At 41.5% G+C, this 20321-nt stretch overlaps 2 protein-coding genes across 3 annotated transcripts in view; both read right to left on the minus strand.

The window, feature by feature from the left end:
* The window catches only part of CCDC34 (coiled-coil domain containing 34), a 34286-nt gene extending 26455 nt beyond the window's left edge, over positions 1–7831 (minus strand). The window contains exons 1-2 of one of the 2 annotated variants that reach the window (XM_055141924.1): positions 7417–7831; positions 422–557 (exon numbers count right to left, since the gene is read on the minus strand). In XM_055141924.1, coding sequence (XP_054997899.1) covers positions 422–557; positions 7417–7751 — 471 coding nt within the window. In that variant the 5' untranslated portion in view covers positions 7752–7831. The remainder of the gene's footprint in view (positions 1–421; positions 558–7416) is intronic. The other variant, XM_055141923.1, reaches the window with a different exon arrangement.
* Positions 7832–11241: 3410 nt separating this feature from the next.
* The window catches only part of LGR4 (leucine rich repeat containing G protein-coupled receptor 4), a 126453-nt gene continuing 117373 nt past the window's right edge, over positions 11242–20321 (minus strand). Inside the window, exons 16-18 of the mRNA XM_055141921.1 lie at positions 18850–18965; positions 18431–18514; positions 11242–14223 (exon numbers count right to left, since the gene is read on the minus strand). Of these exons, the coding sequence (XP_054997896.1) occupies positions 12947–14223; positions 18431–18514; positions 18850–18965 (1477 nt within the window). The 3' untranslated portion in view covers positions 11242–12946. The remainder of the gene's footprint in view (positions 14224–18430; positions 18515–18849; positions 18966–20321) is intronic.

Below are 20321 nucleotides of genomic sequence, written 5' to 3' on the forward strand. Positions count from 1 at the left end.
AGAGAGAGATAGAAATAGAGACAGAGACAGGGAGAGACAGAGACTGAGACAGAGAGACAGAGACAGAAAGAGAAGAGAGAAACAAAGATGTGTTATTTCTATAATAAGTTATTAAAATTTATATCAAAGATGTGATAATATGTAAAAACCATTTAAAGAATAATAAGACTAACATTTTAATTCTGACAGAAGATTTACTTTGTGATCTTATGGAACCAATAAGTAAAAAAATAATGCTGTTGCGCTGAAGAGATAGCTCAACAGGCTAAGTGCATATGCTTTCTGGGTTCGATTCCTGGCACCATATGGTCCTGAAGCACCATCTAGAGTGATTCCCCCCTGCACATGGCTAGGACTGGTCCCCTCATACTACCTACAGTGGTCCCAAAATGTAAAAAGTATAAATACTGCCTAACTTTACCTCTAGAGCTTTCTGTTGCAGACGGCCACGTTCTTCTTTTTCCTTGCCCACAAACCACAGTTCCCACGGCGTCAGGCTAGTTTCTTGTAAGCGAGCAATGTTCTGCTCTTGGTTATCTTCTGATCCAGGCACATTACTACAAAAGACAGGACACAGTAGCACATGTACTTAAAACTCTTTGGCTTAATAGTCAAAATCATTTTTAGTTGTACAGAAAAAGCAAGATTTAATACTGTATTTACAACACTGATTTTTATAAGGAAATGTATGTATTTACTTATAAGTACATTTTTATATTTATATAAATATAAATATACAATTACATAAATTCATATTTACTTATTTGCATATAAGTAAATAAGAATTGATTATATATAAACATGCATTTGAAAATCCTGAAAAGGAAGTCTAATAGTTGAATATATTTATCCATTCAAATGTTTTAATTTCCTTCATTTTCTAAAAAATCCCATTGGGATCATCTACACCTGATATTTTATTTTATTTTGGCACCAGGCATCAAATTTGTATACAATACTTTAATCTGAAAAAGTTATTCATCTGTACAACTAATTACAACACATGATTTCAATCATATCCTGGAGTAGACTTTTCCCTTTTCCTCTTTAAAAATTCATTTTTGTGGAGAAGGAAGAGTATATAGATAAGTCCCATACTTTCCCTCTGGTCCCTGAAGCAAAAGTCCTCATGAGAGACTGTCAATGAAAGGGGAACAGAAGCTCTTAATGCTCTCCAATTTCCTATAAGTTAAAAAATATTTTAAAGCAAAATGTTACCAAAAATATGTGGCCCTGTTCTCTCATTCTGCAGCTGACTTCACCCTGTCGGATGTCAGATGGAATGCCTAAGAGCTTTCAGAGCAGATACTTCTACCCACTGTCTCCATCTCCACCACATATGCCCATTGGTCTATCTCTTCTGGATATAGGAAAAGGAACTACGTAGTCAAGGTAAAGATGGGAGATTTAAACACTCAAGTACACATCTCTGTGAAGAGCACAGGGTTCGGGCTAGGGCTAGTGACACCTCAGAAAACTGCAGATGAGCTAATCTATCTGCAATATGCAGAGGAAGGGAGTTCAGGATCCAGCGTGGTTAACTTGAGGTCATTAAAGACCCAGCTTCCCTTTGTGCTAAAGAACAGTTCTTCGGGCCACCAAATGCCTCACCCACTTCTATGCACACCTTCTTCTCCTCAGGACTTCGACTTATTTTCTTTGCTATTTCTCAATTTACTGAGGTCTTTACGGAATTTGTTCTTTAGTGTAAAAGAGACATGGTTGAGTGTTATTTTTAGCTCATACAACTCCATAAGATCATTTTATACACAATATTTTCCACTGCGCCTAGCAGAATTTTCTCATTTGCTTCCAAACTTTCAAATGTTACTAGGTATTGATAATGCCCAGATCAGTTATCCAAGGCCATACTCTCTCCTGAGGCTTGAGATATTATTTCCAACCATCTGATACTAACAAATAATTACGAAACTCAGTTAATCCAAAAACAAGCCTAATCATCTCTCATCACCTATCCATTTAACTTCCTCACTGCCCCCACCAAAAAAAAAAAAATTCCTTTTATTATTTTTTTGTGTGTGTGCCTTTTATAGTCTCACCTCAGTGAATCACACTGCCAGTCAGGCCAGAAGCCCGGATCTTTGTTTCTTCCAGATCTCTATCGCTTTCTCTCTGGACTGGAGCAATAGCACGTGGCCAACCTGGGTTTGATTCCTACATCCCTCTCGGAGAACCCAGCAAGCTACCGAGAGTATCCCGCCCACAAGGCAGAGCCTGGCAAGCTACCCGTGGTGTATTCGATATGCCAAAAACAGTAACAAGTCTCACAGTGGAGACATTACTGGTGCCCGCTCGAGCAAATCAATGAACAGGAGGACAGTGCTACGATGCTCCCACACCCACAAAACACCCAATCCATGTGTATATTACTTCTTTCAATTTTCTCCTCCTACCTTATCAATCACTATCTAGACTGGACATAACAGGTCTTTCTCCCTCCATGGCAAGTCATATTCCGGGCTTGTTATCAGATTCAACCTTCATATACAGCCCTCTTTCATATCAGCTCTGAGTTTCCAAGTTCTTTAGTGGATCCTTCGTCCATTTAATGAATGCTAAATATCAAAATTTGATGATACTCAGGAAGTGGTTCCTGGGCCAGATACAGTAGAAAGGTTCAGGCACTTGTTCTGCAGGCTGCTGACCCCACTTCAGTCCCCAGCACTGCATATGCCCCACCCACCCTCCCTCACCCCCCAGCACTGCCAAGAGTGCCCCCGAGCACAGAGACAAGAACAATAAATCAGGAGCACTGCCAAGTGTAATCTAAGAGACCCCCTCTCACCATTGCCCCTCAAGAGAGAAATTGGCTCTTGCCTATATTCCAGCATCTTCTTTCTAATCTAAACTCTATATATCAGTCTTACTGAACTTCAGCAGTATGATGAGTGCCATGCCCTTATGCACTGTAGCTTTCAAAAAGAAAAAAAAAAACTCTCAAGATTTCTTTCTTCCAATTTGACCTATGGCCATTTAGAGATTACATTTGGGAGCAGACTATTTGGGACAAAACATTAGTTTCCTTTTCTTTTCTTTTTTCTTTTTTTTTTTTTTTAGTTTTTGGGCCACACCTGGAGATACCTAGAGCTCTGCAATCAGGGATTGATCTCAGGTTAGCTGTGAGCAAGGCATGTGCCTTATCCACTGTACAATCTCTGTGGCCCGTAGTTGTGTCTATTTTTAACCTCCTTAAGTCCTGTTTAGGGAGATAAACAGGACTTTATCTGTGATAAACTGTCATAGCATGAAACAATCCATGTAAAAGCACCTAGAACAGTTTCAGCACTAAGCATTGGGTGCATGTCATGTTCCTGTTGCTGCAGAAATTATAGTAATTAAGAGTTTTACAAGCAATATGGTGGGTCTCTACCCTCCTGACTCAGGCATTACATTTATTGCCTCATAGTGAAACTGCAAATTATCTGGACTAGATGTCTTGAATTTTTCTGCCCCTTGTCCACCTCTGATAATAGGCCATGATTCCTTACCAGACACAAAATGAATCTTAACAATTTTCAAGAGTCTAGCTTCTAATTTTCAAGAGTCTAGCTAATGTCCTAGAATATAGCAGGACGCAACAAAACTTGTTGAAAGAAGAAATCAGTGAAACATGTGGTTTTTATACTTTTAAGTATCAAGTTTCTTGCCTAAATTTTTTTTTTTTTTTAGAAATGTTTTTGTATCTTCTGCACCGCAAAAGATACAGTGACCAGAATACAAAGACAATCTACAGAATGGGAAAGGACATTCACCCAATACCCATCAGATAAGGGATTGATATCAAGGGTATATAAGGCACTGGTTGAACTCTACAAGAAGAAAACATCCAACCTGATCAGAAAATGGGCAGAAGAAATGAACAGAAACTTTCTCAAGGAAGAGATATGAATGGCCAAAAGGCACATGAAAAAGTGCTCGACATCACTAATCATCAGGGAGATACAGATCAAAATAACCATGAGATACCACCTCACACCACAGAGACTGGCACACATCCAAAAGAACAAAAGCAACTGCTCTTGGAGAGGATGTGGGGAGAAAGGGACCCTTCTACACTGCTGGTGGAAATGCCAACTGGTTCAGCCCTTTTGGAAAACAATATGGACGCTTCTCAAAACATTAGAAATTGAGCTCCCATTTGACCCAGCAATATCACTGCTGGGAATATATCCCAGAGAAGCAAAAAAGTATAGTTGAAATGATATCTGCACTTAGATGTTGATCGCAGCACTGTTTACAATAGCCAGAATCTGGAAAAAACCCGAGTGCCCTAGAACAGATAACTGGTTAAAGAAACTTTGGTACATCTATACAATGGAATACTATGCAGCTGTTAGAAAAAATGAAGTCATGAACTTTGCATATTAGTGGATCAGCATGGAAAGTATCATACTAAGTGAAATGAGTCAGAAAGAGACAGACAGACATAGAAAGATTGCACTCATCTGTGGAATATAAAATAACAAGGTAGGAGACTAACACCCAAGAATAGTAGAAATAAATACCAGATGGTTGACTCCATGGCTTGGAAGCTGGCCTCACATTCTGGGGAAAAGGCAGCTCAGATAGAGAAGGGAACACCAAGTAAAATGTGGTTGGAGGCCACGCTGGGAAAGGGTGATTCGTGCTGAAGGTAGACTAGAGACTTAACACGATGGCCACTCAACACCCCTATTGCAAACCACAACACCCAATTGGAGAGAGAGAACAAAAGGGAATACCCTGCCACAGAGGCAGGGTGGGGTGGGGGGAGATGGAATTCGGGAGTGGGAGGGATGCTGGGTTTATTGGTGGTGGAGAATGGGCTCTGGTGAAGGGATGGGTTCTTGAACATTGTATGAGGGAAACACGAGTATGAAAATGTATAAATCTGTAACTGTACCCTCACGGTGATTCACTAATTAAAAAAATAAATAAATTTTAAAAAAAAGAAGTGTTTTTGTTTTGGGGCTAAATTTTTTCGGGTACGCCTCAAAGTGCTCTGGGGCTACGTCCTACTCTGTGCTTGGGGATCGCTCTCAGCAGAGTCTGGGTGACCCTGAAGTACTGGAAATCAAACCAAGGCACCCCATAGGCAGAGCGTGTTCTTGGCCTATTAAACTATCTCAATGGCTCTGCCTTAACTTTTTCTTTCTATCCTTCCTTTTAGGTTTGTGGGTCCTACCAGGTAGTACGTGTGGCGTACTCCTGGCTCTGTACTCAGGGATCACACCTGCTGGTGCTCAGACTGTATGTGGAACCATGACCAGCCATGTGGCAAGGAAAGTGCTTTACCCACTATACTATCTCTCTGGTCCCTCTGCCTTAACCTTTTGAAAAATGAGTTTAAACTGTGGGACATTACAGTCCTAGATACAATCAAGAGAAGCCCAGACAAGCAGCTGTTCTTTACAAGACGTTTTATTAAAACACGGGTTCCCTAATACATAGAATGATATAAAAATTAACATACAGCTGGACCAAGAACAGGACAAAATATAAAGACTAAGAAAATAGTTTTCATTATCTTGTCTGGTGGCCCGAGTCTATTTCAAAGAAGCTTTATTCTGTCAGGAGAGCCTTACTCCATCCAGGTCAGAGGGACAGTACAGGGAATTTTAGAAAGCCTCAAACTGAATTGCAGTTTTGATAGCCATAATTCCTTAGACTGCAAAACTATATTTACATTGCTTAGTCGTCTTATTTCGGTTTAGAAGACACGGTCTAAAGCCTTATCATTTATTTGAAGATCTGTGAGAGCATCTCAGTCATGAAGAACCCCTACACGGGACGATATGAAAACAGACTCCTAAAACTCTACACTATCAGGCTGATTAGGGAAGGCCTATCTCTTGCTACCATAAACTGTCCAGACAGGTGGTTTGCTTGGTTACTCTCACTGGTTTCCATTTCCATTCATGTGCTTACTTTTGCTTCTCATTCATTCACTGGGGATAGGGCATAGGGAGATAAGGGAATGGTTCCAAAGTGATGCTCAGAAAGCCTGAGTCAGCCCAGATATACTCAGCCTGGCCGTGCATGCCTGACTAGTCAGTGTTTGGGCCCAGCAATACAGTGAAACTCAGTGACACCAGGACTGGCTACCAGCACCACACCAAGGGGTCCTCCAGGGATTTAACTCGGAGTCTCACGTTTATGTAATGCACAAGTTGCACACCTTTGAGCTATCTCTCCCACTCTGTTTTGTATTTCTTCCATCTATCCTATGGCTTATGGTTTTACAAAGAGAAACTTGTAGACACTTCTGAGGTGCCTTAGTGACTGTACCCTACAGTTGGTGTGAATTACTGGGTCTGTCTCTGAAAAGCAATATTCCTGTATAGAGTTATGGCCAATTGCTCCACAACAGGCATAGAATGGTAGAGAAGAGAGCCTATGATGGGTGTTCTTTGAAAGTTGGCCCAGCTCTATTAATAACTAGATGTATTCCTCTGAATCAGACTCTATTCTGAGCCAGTTTTGTTATCTGAAAAATGAATAGCTTGATCTATGGTTTAACTCCAAGACAGAAGAGGCCATTTTTTATCTTGTTTATGGCCCTAATATCTAGATCAGTACGTAGCACAATCAGAATGAATAACTGTAGCATTAAACCAATTAAGATATTTTAGTAGCCTTTGTGGTGCTAGCATCCTTTGATTCACTGACCCCAAGTTGTCTGTGGAAGCAGAAGCTGACACTGCTAACCTCTGTGTTCCAGCTCCTTATTTATGATACTAAAAATATGCCGTCTAGGGGCTGGAGAAATAGTACAGCCGGCAGGGCCCTTGCCTTGCACGCGGCCAACCGGGTTTGATACCCAGCAACTGTTATGGTCCCCTAAGTAATTTCTGAGCACAGGGTCAGGCCTAACCCCTGAGCATAGCCAGGGATGCCTCGCCCCTCCCTTACCCCCAACCCTCCACCACCCCCCACCCCTACCCCGCAAAAAGTATGCTGTCTAAACTATCTTACTGGAAATTAATAGGTACTACCAGGACGTGGCAAGCCACATTTCTTTTAGAGTGCAGGGTTTGAATCAGCGTTCTGAAACTCACAATCTGGCGTGTGAGTTCAAACAACTCCTGAAACGGTAGCAAAACTCTGTATGCTTGCAACTGCTTTTTTCTATCATCATTTTTTTTTTTTTCTGGGTAGTGAGAGGTTAGTAGGAACATATTCTCCCGAAGTAGGAGTTAAAAAAAAAAAAAAAAGAAGTCATCAAAACTTTTTAAGACTGTTAAGCCTCGGCCCAGGAAGGGCTTCTCCCTTGCAGCTGCAGGCTGCACATGAACAGTTGCACGCACTGCAGGAGCGGCCGTGGAGACACGTGAGCGGGGGATGGACCCGGCTGTGCTGACAAGGGGCTAAGGAACCTGGCGCGGGGCTGTGTGGGGCCGGGGGCCTCGACTTTACCTGGCGCACCCCTGCAAATCCATGCCTCTCAAGCTCTCCACCTGGGCCTCGGAGAGACGGGCATCCTGATCGAGGTCTTCTTCATTCTCCTCCTCCTCCTCCTGGTCAAAGGGGAAGCCCTGGTGGCTCAGGGGAGACAACAGCGACAAGGTGGAATTACTGAAGCTCATCGGCGGCGACAGCCGGTCCAGCGGCCCCGTCTCCCGCCCCGGGGAGCCCGCCCTGACTACAGAGGAGCTCGAAGTCGGCCGAGACCGTGACTTGGACCTGCAGTCGCCCGGGATCCGGGGGTCGGAAGAGGGTGGAGGAACCCCCCAGCGCCCCGCCGCCCACATCTTGGCCCGCCAAGTTCAAACCGGCGGAGCGTCGGCTGCGACGGCGGTGGCGGCGGGGGCGGCGGGGGGCGGGGCCGCGCGCTCCCAGCAGGCACCGCGCGCCCCGGGCGCGGCCAATCGGGAGGGAGCGGACCCCGCGTTGCCATGGCGACGCGTGGAGGCCGCCGGGGCTTTGTCCGGGCCTGCCGAGCGTGGCTTCCTGCGCTAGGCCGCTCCCCGCCCGCCCGGCCGCCTGCCGGCTGGGATGCTCCGGCCGAGTTTGTTATAACCCCAACACCTTGGCTCCGTGGGGAGGTCCGGCTCCCATCTGTCTTCCCGAGGGCCGGTTTCCCTCGTTTGCTGGGGTCTTGTGGTTCATTTCGTTCCTGAAAGATGCTGTCATTGACTTCTCTAAGTGGAGGGGCGGAAGCTAAAGCTACACCCGTGTGTGACAAGTCAGATTACAAGCCGTGTCTTTTCAGCACGAGGGCATATTTCATGGGGGAAGGTTGGTGAGCTGTAGCCACGTTTACAAGGGTCCCCAGATATGCAGTTTTAGGACAATCTCTTTTTTTTTTAGTAGCACCTCGTCTGCCTGCATCTTATAGGAATTAATTTTGTGTATGTTTGTGAATTCGCGGGGGTGGTCCACACTAGGCACTTTGGAGAGGTTTTTTTGTGTTTTTTATTTTATTTATTATTATTATTATTATTATTATTATTTTGCTTTTTGGGTCACACCCAGCGATGCACAGGGGTTACTCCTGGCTCTGCACTCAGGAATTACTCCTGGCAGTGCTTGGGGGACCATATGGGATGCCAGGAATTGAACCCAGGTCGGCCGCGTGCAAGGCAAACGCCCTACCCGCTGTGCTATCGCTCCGGCCCTGTTTTTTATTTTTTTTAAGTCCTGCCTTTATAAGTTTTTTCTTTTGTGAATTAAAAAAAAATTCTTTTTAAAATCATGCCATTAAAATATCGGATGGGAGGAACTGTAGAATCTCAGAAAGAGGATTCTCTCGGGAACAGGATGAAAATCAAGGTAGCAAGGGAAAGGTGACAAAGTTTTAGTCATACAAAGCCGTACACACTGGTAAGTACGATTTTATTCAACTCATAACGCATATTGCTGGTCTAACTATCACAAATTGAAAACTGTCAGTAGCTAAAATACAATTTGTTGACTCCAAAAAAATGACAGAATCTTTGATGAATTTAGATGTGCAAAAATTAACACCTAGAGAAATAGAAGTAATCAAGGGCAATTCAAGAGGCAAAAGATTGGGTAAATAACCTGATTAAAGGTATTTAAATGGAGTATTAACTTCATTAACGCTTTCAATCAAAACAAAAGGGAGGGCTTTGGAGAAAGTACTGGGGTGAAGGCACCTGCATCCCTGGGAACCTAGTGTGAATCCCCTGCATCACACAACCTCCCCTGAGCACAGAGCTAGGAATAGCCTCTGATCACCGCAGGGTGAGACCAAAATACAACTGACCTATGAAGCTTTTATTCTCTAGTAATATTGGCATACCTTTTATGAGGAAAATCTCTACAATCAATAATAACATAAGAAAAACTGCCCACTTTAGGGCCTGAGAAAGAGGTAAGTTTGATAAACTATACCCAATAGACAGACTGGAGTGATAGCACAGTGGGCAGGGCATTTGCCTTGCACTGATCGGCCCTGGTTCAATTCCTCCTTCCCTCTTGGGGAGCCTGGCAAGCTACCGAGAGTATCCCATCCTCATGGCAGAGGCTGGCAAGCTACCCTTCATGTATTCAATATGACAAAAACAGTAACAACAAGTCTCACAATGGAGATGTTACTGGTGCCCGCTCCCGCAAATTGATGAACAACAGGACAACAGTGCTACAGTGCTACATATAAATGTATATGGCATTGTTCAAAAGAGGGGTTAGCCCTTACGTTTTAGAATACTAACTTCACTTTCTCTTTTTTACTGATTTATTTTCACTCATGGTATATTTGAGAAAATTTATAGAGATTAAGGCACTTGCCTTGCACGTGGCAAACCCATAACTGATCCCTTGCATAGCCTACTGTCCCACAAAACCATCAGGAAAGATCCCTGAGAGAGTCAAGAGTAAGCCTGAGTACCACCAGGGTTGACCCCAAAACTAAAACAAAAACACTTGATCATTGTTACAAAAGTATGTAAATTATATGTACATGTAGCCCTGGACCTGTTAAAATATGTACATATGAAAGAATGATGTCTTAGGTTTGCAGATTTGCTTCAAACTAATCTAGTAATATTACAGGGGGTTAGTGAATGAGTTGCTGTTGGTAATGGCGATGGGTAAGATGTACGAGATGAAGAGAGAGGTTCTCTCCTTTCATGTACTATATTACATCGTTGATGTTTTGGGGAGGGTTTGCTAAGCTGAAATTTATGCAGAAATTAAAGACTGACAAAAACAAAGTACAATTAGATCTCAATAGAAAGTTGTTCATGCTTTGGATCTTGATTTACAGTGACTTTGGTCATGACTTAAATTTTATTAAATCTATTTTCTGGTGTGTAAATGAGTGCTTCATTGTGAATATTGAGTTATTCCTAAGCATTCGGTCAATCGATGAAATTTAGTAACACGTCTTCTAATCATTTGCTTAGGAGTGGGGGTGGGGGTTGGGGGAGGGTAACCCAGAGGGTACTTGGGGGCTATTCTTGGCTCTGTGCTCAGGAGTGACCCCTACTGGTGTCCAGAGGACTATATATGGTGCTGGGAACCAAACTAGGGTCAGTCACATATAGATAAATGGTCTAAATTATTTGTTTTTAAATAAAGATGGTATTCTCTTACATTTTACAGGAGCTCTGGTTCAGACTTAGAGTATCACTGTATCACTGTGATCCTGTTGCTCATCGATTTGTTTGAGTGGGCACCAGTAACGTCTCTCATTGAGAGACTCATTGTTACTGTTTTTGGCATATCCAATACGCACGGGTAAAACCTTGTAAATTGCAGTAGTGTTTTAATCCAACATTTCTTCTAAAATTCTTCACTTTGAAAATATTTTAGGGGTCAGAGAAATAATACAACAGGAAAGACATAGTCTTGCACATGGTCTGCCCAGAATTTATCTCTGGCACCCAAAGTGGTCCTTGAGCACTGCTATGAGTAAGCCCTGGGTGCAAAGCCAGGAATAGGCCCCAAGCACCATCGGGTGTTACCCCCAACCCCAAATTTATACTCTTACTGCAGTAGTAAGCAAACTCATTACTAAAATTAGCTACAAGTTGAGACCAAATAGACTGTCCACTGAAAATTTTAGTAATTCAAAACAGTACCTACATTACTAGATCCCTTACCTGGCAATGATCTAAAGACGTGGTCTGGGGATCGAATCCAGGCCTCTCATATACAATGATGTTTTGCAACCCTTCAAAACCTTGCTAATTTATTTTAAGATGAATGCAATGTACTCATCAGTAACTTGGACTTTGAAACAAACAAACCTTTTAGGTAAGTTTTTTTTTTTACCAAGTTATGATTTAATATCAGATGTGTAAATATACAGACATGATAGCAGTTTTTAAAACCTGTGAATAGTAGGCCTTACAAAATTATAACACACTGTAAATAGATCCCACATTTTATACAAACTACATGATTTTGATATACAAAGATTCTGTCTTTATTACACTGACAATGTACAACCATGACTATTTACAATGCCAAGTATATAAACCACAATTTAACATTCTGCTACTGGCAGCCACTATAGTTTAGGAGGTAGCTTTAATTAAACAAAATGAACAGAAGCCACATTTCCCAACTTGTGTTCTAAAAATAATTTACATAAGATAAAAATTCATTATATGCACAGTATATACAGTTTAATTATTAAACTGCAATCTAGCTTAATTTTTTAGTACATCCTTAATAACTAATATGGCAGTGGGTTTGCTATTGATTTAGCATATTGCTCAAAAAAAACATTGAACATTTATAACTTTAAGACTCTACACAGTGACATGTCAAAAGTCCATAAATGAGAGTCAAGTAAAAATTTTTAATTTTTAAAAGCATTGGCCTTTCCCCTCTCCTTTACTAACATATTTGTCTTGTTTCACAAGAGCACGTCTGAACTGTTGCAGAGGCACTTGTGTGTGCCACAGTAAGGGGAACACGTACGGAAGCTTCTGTGTAAGGAGAATCCAGCTCACTAAAAAATAAATGCTAAGTGCTTTCAGTCATAATTACCTCCAATTTATTCCAATTAAATGTAATCATTTTTTTGTCTATCACAGTTTGCTTTCTGTAAAATTCAAATTATAACACAAAACCAACTAAAACTTGGAAAATATCAGTATTTAAATATCAATATCAGCCAATGATAACTTGAAATGTTTAGTAACGGTGAAAATATGAAGATGTCAAGTCCCTCTAATGCTATTCAAATTCCCTATTAGTTGGAAATTTAGCCAAACCTATGAAACCCACACAGTAATTAGCCGTTTACTTTTTTTTCAGTAGTGTGATCACAAAACACCAAGGAAAAAAATGACTGTGATTACACCAAAGCAATATATGTAATGACTGAAAAGAAATGCTTAGCTATTCTTTTTAAATATAACAGGTGTTAATATTGTTTTAAAAACATCTCCAGGTTTTACAGTTATGTATCAAACAAAATAATGACTGTTATGTCAAGGATGGAAATAGAACATGTAGCAATGTCATGCCTATAACATACTCTCACAGTTCTATCTGGGAGACAGTCCCTTTTTGGCCCTGCAGTAAATTGTCCTGAGATTAATGATGAAACATTAGGTAACATTAGCAAGACTTTTTTCTTTAGTTACATAAAATCATATCTTAAAAAAATATTAACAGCTGTTCTTTATCTTGTGCTTAATTCAGAATAGGTATACATTTACTTGCAGTGATTCAGAAAAACCTAACCTTGTACATCATTCACCATGATAATACATGCTACCTTTTTCTTCAAGTTACCAATTTGCTTCAAAATGACTAAACACTGTTTGCATGTTGCATTTTTAATCAATTGAGAATTTAGGCACTTGCTCTTTGAAAATGTCAGGTTTATGAAATGAACCGCCACCTTCTTCCACGTGACACTAGGCAGTGATCACAGAAGTGCTTCCCAGACGAAAGGTCAGACTAGGGTTCATCCGACAAACACCGTGGTTTAGGTTCATGGGGAAAACAGTCACAAACACGTTCAGTCTTTCACTCTCGGTAGATTGTAGGCGTAGCGTACCAAAGGGAATCCTCGACTCTGATAGAAGCAGGCTCGTCCGCAGGCCTGCACCTGGTCAGAACTGTCTGAGACGAAGGAATCTTCTTCATCTGCATAATCTGAGTGGGCGGACTGTGTCCCACACTCAGACCAATAGCCATCTGGTCTTTGGCAAGAGCCCACCGCCAATGCAGGGCAGCTGTGTGATTTTATCAAGTGTTTGCATGACACTGGCTTTGTCAAAAGAAATGATTCACAGCAGTCACATACAGTCAGGTTACCCTGCAAATGCGAGTACATGCCACAGTCATAGTAGAAATCCTGCTCCACGCAACCAGCTTGGCTACTGATGGAAACGGAAACCGATCCACTTTTCTTAGTCATATGTCGCTTCAGTAACTTCCAATCTTCTTTAAACTTTGGGTTGAAGAAAACATACAGGACTGGATTCAGGCAAGCAGGCAAGGGAAAAAATATCAGCGTCACAGACTTCATTATTTCAGGACTGATAGAGATTGCAGTGATCAATGGTGCAAAGGAGAAAAATGCAACTGGGCAGAAAAAGATGCAATTGGTGAAGATTAGCCAAGCGACATGCTTAATCATGCTAGAATGAGAGTTCTCTGAGAGGTCCTCTTTCTCCAAGTTGCAGTAAAGTTTAGTGTAGATAATGGCCATTAATAAAAATGCTAGTGAGTTTAACAGAACTAAGGTTACAGTAAATCCGAGTGATGGTGTTTCTCCCGTGGGGAATGGCAAGCACAGTGGTGATGCAGAATATTCCCCTCCATGGAAAAGTGGAAAACAGCCTGCTACTGCAGCTCCCAAGAAAGCAAAAAGGGCAGCAACTCGAAACTGCTTGAGATGATTGCTTTTTCCATTTTTCATTATGTCTTTAGCATATAAACTTCGTTCGACGGCTGCTAACATTAATAAAAATATGGCACTTTCTGAAGAGAAGACGGCAAGAAAGCCAGCTATTTTGCAGCCACTGCCAATCTCCCACCAGATGCCAAATTCAGCAAATCTGCCCCAGGATATGGCATCCAGAAAAGTCAAGATGCCGGTATAGGCACCCATGAATAAGTTAGACACAGCAATCAGGCCTATGAACAATTTGGAGGAAGGCAATGATGTACAAGTTGCAAATGTTGTTAAAATGACAAGCAGGTTGAAGAACAGTGCAACCAAGAAGATAAACCACACTGTAAGGCGGATCATCCAACTTCCCAGTAAATATTCACAGGGCTTAAAAGCACCTAGAATGAAAGAAAGAAAAGATGATTTAGAAAATAGCATATTCTATATGATAGCTGATCTAAAGCAACTCAATCCACTATCACATTTGACTGAAAAGATTAGTATTCTGTAAATTTTTTTTTTTGCTTTTTTGGTCACACCCAGCAATGCACAGGGGTCACTCCTGGCTCATTCACTCAGGAATCACCCCTGGTGGTGCTCAGGGGACCATATGGGATGCCGGGGATCAAACCTGGGTCAGCCGTGTGCAAGGCAAATGCCCTACCTGCTGTGCTATCGCTCCGGCACCTCCAACTATTATTGTCATACTGGTCCCTTCTCTATCCTAACTGTCCTTTGCCACCCCCTTCTCCCTCCACACACTTGTGGCAAGCTTCTAACCATTGATCAGTCCTCCTGGCCCTTGTTTTCCCTGGGGAATGAGGTTATTTTCTTAAATAATTTAATTTTCCTTTATTAAATATTTAGTAAAGTCATATAGTGAAACACAAAACTTCATCTTTTCTTATGCCTAGGTTACTTTATATAAATACACTATGCAACACAAGAAAGGTACTTGATACACTGAGGGCTTAGGAAGATATAAACTAAGCTTTGGATTTAGGGTTCACAACTTGTAACTCTTAAAAAAGCAACTTAAATCCCTACAAATTTCATTTTCCACCTATTTCCTCATGGCTATTTCATGGATTGTGCAGCTTAAAAGTAAAAGTTCATATATGATGTACTTATGTGTTCATATGTGAGGTACCTATACACATGTGAGGATGCTATGAGGTACAATATTGTGCTTCAACAAACATTAATTCTTTCTTTCTTCCAGTCCTAAATTATTATAATAAACATTATATGCAGATTTTTTAAATGTATTTCATATGACTTTCCAAAGCAATCTGGTAAGGCAGGTTAAGATAGGTATAGCTGTTAAAAAATGGCTCAGGCTTGCCTTATCATATAGAGGCTCTGAATTCAAATCCAAGCACTGCATAAATTTCCTAAGCACTGCCTACTCACATTCCCCAAGTTCCCTGAAATCTCCATTTTTCATTCAACAAAACAGATTTCAAAGCACTTCACCTGACAAAATATGATATGAGTACAATATGACTATATGATTAGTAAAATAGTAGACAGAATAAAAGCATACTAGCGCCATGTCCAATAAAACTCTGGGAAAGTTAAATCAGAATTACAGGAATTAACTTGTCTGATTTGTACATTTCAGTAGTGGTTTTTATGCACAAATCGTCACGAAGCAAACTATCTTATTTTAAAACTAGCAAAGAACACCAGAGAAATAGTACAGCAGGTAGGGCGCTTGCCTTGCACACACCCAGCCCAGGTTCAATCCTTGGCACCATGTACGGCCCCGGAGCCCCACTACGGAGCTACCTCTGAGCACAGTCCGGAGGAAACCCTGAGCGCAGCCAGATTTAACCCCCCAATACAAAACCAAAAATTGCGAAGCTTTCTTTATTTTCCTTTCACTATTTTTTGTTTTCCTATGTTTTCCCCCCTTCCATTAAATTTCCCTCCTTCCTTTTGTTGTTGTTTTTTTTTTGTTGTTGCTAATGGTGGGGGTGGTGGTGGTATGTGTGTGTATGAATGTGTGTCGGGAGAGTGGATTTGCACTCTTGAATTATGACAGGGCTCCCCACACTTGGTTGTGCTCTTTGGGTCACGGGGGGGGGGGGGCACATACTTTGGTTGTTACCAAGGATCACAAATGTCAGCAGGACTCAATCTCTGCACCCCACACATGCCAGGCTCCTGGTACACCGCTGAACCTCAGCCCTGGGCCTCCACACAGCAGACTGAAGTGGAGTAGGGCAGCTTCAGAAGATGGCAGTGCCAGCAGAACTCAGCAGCCCACCCTGGGAGAGTGCACGAGGACTAGGTTTCTGCCTTGAGCAGAGCTTCAATCAAGTGCCAGGTTCTTCCTTCTTAGTACATGATCCTCCCAGACTTCTTTTGCACAGTTTGAATATCCTTGATACCAGCCAGAAAATTATCTGCCTGAAAGCTACCCATTTAAAAAATCTCTGGCCTTTGGTATATATATTCCACTGTGTGTAAACATGGTGGACACATCAACATAAAGAGAAATATGTATATATATATATATTTCACTCTCTCTATATATATCTATTATATATATATTCTCTTTATATATATCTCTCTCTCTGAGATATATATCTCAGAGAGCCCGGCAAGCTACCGAGAGTATCCTACCCACAAGGAAGAGCCTGGCAAGCTCCCCATGGCATATTCGATATGTCAAATACAGTAACAATAACAAGTCTCATTCCCCTGACCCTGAAAAGAGCCTCCAATCATTGGGGAAAAACGAGTAAGGAGAGGCTGCTAAAATGCTAAAATCGCAGGGCTGGGACAAATGAAGACATTACTGGCACCCATCCGAGTAAATCAATGAACAATGGGATGACAGTGATACAGTGTTTTTTTTTTTGTTGTGTAGGGTATCAAACCCAGGGGCTGACACATGCAAGGCAAGTGATTTTTAAGATGAACAACATCCTCCGCCCTTAAACATTATTTTTAGGGGCCAGAGAGACAGTGCAGCAGGTGGGGCATTTTGTCTTGCATGCAATTCCGTAAGGTTTCCCTAAGCACTGCCACGAGCAATTCCCGAGTGCAGAGCCAGGAATGACCTCTGAGCACCACTGGGTGTGGCCCAAAAACAAAACAAAAGAAAAAATATTTTTAATGAAGTCTTTTTATTCCCTGATGGGGGAAGTGTTAGAGGAAACTATCACCTTCATCTCTGTATCTGAACTAACTTACGTTGGAAGAAGAATAGGGTAGCTACTTTGACCTGGGAGAACAGGATACTCTTTGGAAAGTATTTGACTAGTGGGTGGAGTTATTTCCTTTAGAAGTCTGAGCAGCACGTCCCACCCAGACTGTCTCTGTAAAGCTGCTGCCTCCTCCAGTTCAGATTGAAGGATTCTACTCTCCTCTCTTGCTACTTCTGTATGAGTCTGTGTATTGTCACCGCTGAGTGGGTGAGAGAGGATTGCAGCCATCCCCAGGGTGATGAGCATGGACCAGGGTTGCCCCTGGCTGACCTCACAATTTAAGGGGAGCATGGAAGAAGTGAAATTATATGGCCAGACTTGTCTCTCCTGTAAAAAAAAGCTGTTTCTCATGAAGCATCCAATTCCTAGTAGACATCCTCTAATATAAGAATTCAGTGAGGGAGTAAGCAAGCCACGTTTCTTAATTCTTAACAGTTAATGCAAGAAACTAATTTTTTAAAAGTTTATCCACTTGGGGCTGGAGTGATAGGGTGTTTGCCTTGCACGCAGCTGACCCAGGTTCGATTCCCAGAATCCCATATGGTCCCCCAGCACCACTAGGAGTAATTCCTGAGTGTAGAGCCAGGAGTAACCCCTGTGTACCACTGGGTGTGACCCAAAAAGGAAAAAAAAAGTTTATCCACTTAAAATTATTCTTACTCCCACTTACTTAGCTTTAGAGCTATTCTCTACATGAGGTACTGTACTAAAAATCCAGAATAAACTTTTGATTCACGCTGTATCATGACACTGAAAAAAATCTACTTCCCAGCACAGAATAACTAGCCATATCTTTTACAGAAAATCTCACAGTCCATCTCTAATAGATTAGGCAGAATATGACATTACAGTCATGACCAAATTTATGCTGAGTTAATGAAATAAAGCTCAATGAAATAAAATAGAACTAGAAAGGCAAGTTAGCACTTAAAAAAAAAAAACATTAAAAATTCTTCATAGACTAGTAAGTTATAGAAGTAGTCCTGGAGTTAAAGGAACATGCAGTGTGCTGTGGGCTCAGGGTTTGATGCCAAGAATTGCCTGATCCCACTGAGTAGCACCCAAGCACTACTAGGCATGGGGTCCCCCTCCCACAAAGCAAACACAAAGAAAGAAAAGGCCCCTCAAACTTTAATGCACAGAGCCCTCCTCTGGAAAACTTGTTAATGCAAAATTCTAACTCAGTAGATATGGACATGAGGTTGTGCAAGAGAAGCCTGAATGCTGGTACACAGACAATACTTTGTATTAATTCTTATGATGTCATCTGGTCCCACCCTATTACAGAAAATCACATTTACTACAAAAGTTTTACAGATACCTGCTTAACATTGACTAAAAACAAGATTCTGCAGTGGGAATCTTTAGCAAAATGTGTGGGTCATACCTGTAGAGGGTGTACAGTGGATAATTATTTGAGTATGCTCTTCATTTTCAGCACTGCTTGTAACACTTGCCGCATCAGCAAGACCTGAATATATAATATTCATGTATTACTTCATAAAAGATACCACTATATTCATACTTTATATAATTATTATATTAATAACAATATAAATTATATACACTGTGGTTAAAGCAAACTTAACATAATTTAAAAATAAAATTCCTGCAATGTCTGCTCTTGTGCAGGATGTTAAGTTCAGCTTGTACAAGGCTGAATAACATATTCAAGATGCCAGTAACACAGTAAATGCCACCTCCCTGACATATTCCATATTGATCCTTCACACTCTGATTACAATTAAGAGAAATTCTGATTAATGTAATGACATGTATTCTACTTTGAAAGGTCCGTGCACTTACCTTTGTCCTTTGCCACACTGTGATCTTGGAGGCTGTTATCTTCTGTGTTCGCATGTGTGTAAGAGTCACAACCCCAAAATGCACAGCACTGATAAGCATATGGTACAGATAACGACCTGGGAAAAGAATGCAAAATCCACACTGAATAACACCTTCACAGACAGGCTTTTGTTTTGGGGAAAGCACTCTCATCTTTGGAAGTCCTAGCCCAGGAGTCAGAGATCTGACTGTTCAAACATGAGGGCTGCTCAGTATTCTCCTGGGCCCTCAGGCTCCTCATCTGCAAAGAACTCTGAGACCAGCTGATACTGTGAGTTTCTCCGTTTTATAAGGGATGCTGTTTGTCTGTGTTTGGACCACACTCAATGGTGCTGAATCCTGGCTCTATACTCAGGGATCACTCCTGGAAGTTCTCAGGGACCAGATGTGGTGGGATCCAAGTGGGGTCAGTCTCATGCTCGGCAAATGGCATAAACCTCTGAGCTATCTGCCCAGCCCTCAGCTCTGCTCTTGAAGCTGAATTTCAGGGGCTGGATAGCACAACCGGCTGAGTGCATGCACGAAGCCCAGGTTCTCTCCCTTGCACATGGTCGCCAAGCACTACTGGGAGCAATCTCTAAGCACAGAGGCAGGAGGAGCCCCTGAACATAACTGGAGTGACCCAAACCTATTCACACCCCCCCAAAAGAAACGCTGAATCTAAGTCAAACCTCATTTCATATGTGATGGCAACATTGCACTATAAAATACAATCTTATCAGACTCCATTTTTTATTATGGCTACTGCTGTGGTGGTGTCAAGGATCTCACCAGGCACTTCCTCTAGGACTGCGTCCAGAAGTGGAGGTGGTAAAGGGGAGTGAACCCTGGACCTATGGATACATATAAGGCGTGTACTCGACCAGAGAGCCACTTCCCAAGGCCCAGACTCCCTTTATAAGTGAATTTATCATGTTACTGGTATTTTCATCAAAAATTATGTTCCAAGTCACTTGTGACCTTATGTCATTAATTTACTGACTTTATTCCTTAAGAATAGCAAAAATAGTCTTTGTCCCAGAATAATATTCCCAAGCTCTCACTCACCTCCAATGAGGTCTCCACCCCTTGCCCACCCCAACTCTGAACTTCAAATTCTTATGTCTTTATGAAGTACTATTGCATTGTATCAACTTTCTGTAGGTTCACACTTGGGTGGTTTCTGTCATCTAGTTACTAATGACAGATCTACCATGAATAAACCATTCTGGTGAGTAGCTGTATTACTACTTTAATAGCATCTAGGGTTCGAGTTCATGTTTCCAGAAACTACAGAATAATGTTCATTTTGTGGAAAGAATCAAATGTGTGAGTAAAGAGATTAAGAAAAAAAAAAAAACCTTAAAAATACAGGCTTCCAGAAAATCTGGCAAATATAGTTTAAAACAAAAACAAAAACAGTGCACTTTATGTGGGAGCCAACCATAACTTCA

The sequence above is a fragment of the Sorex araneus genome, chromosome 6 (assembly GCF_027595985.1).
Source record: "Sorex araneus isolate mSorAra2 chromosome 6, mSorAra2.pri, whole genome shotgun sequence".
Classification (NCBI taxonomy): domain Eukaryota; kingdom Metazoa; phylum Chordata; class Mammalia; order Eulipotyphla; family Soricidae; genus Sorex; species Sorex araneus.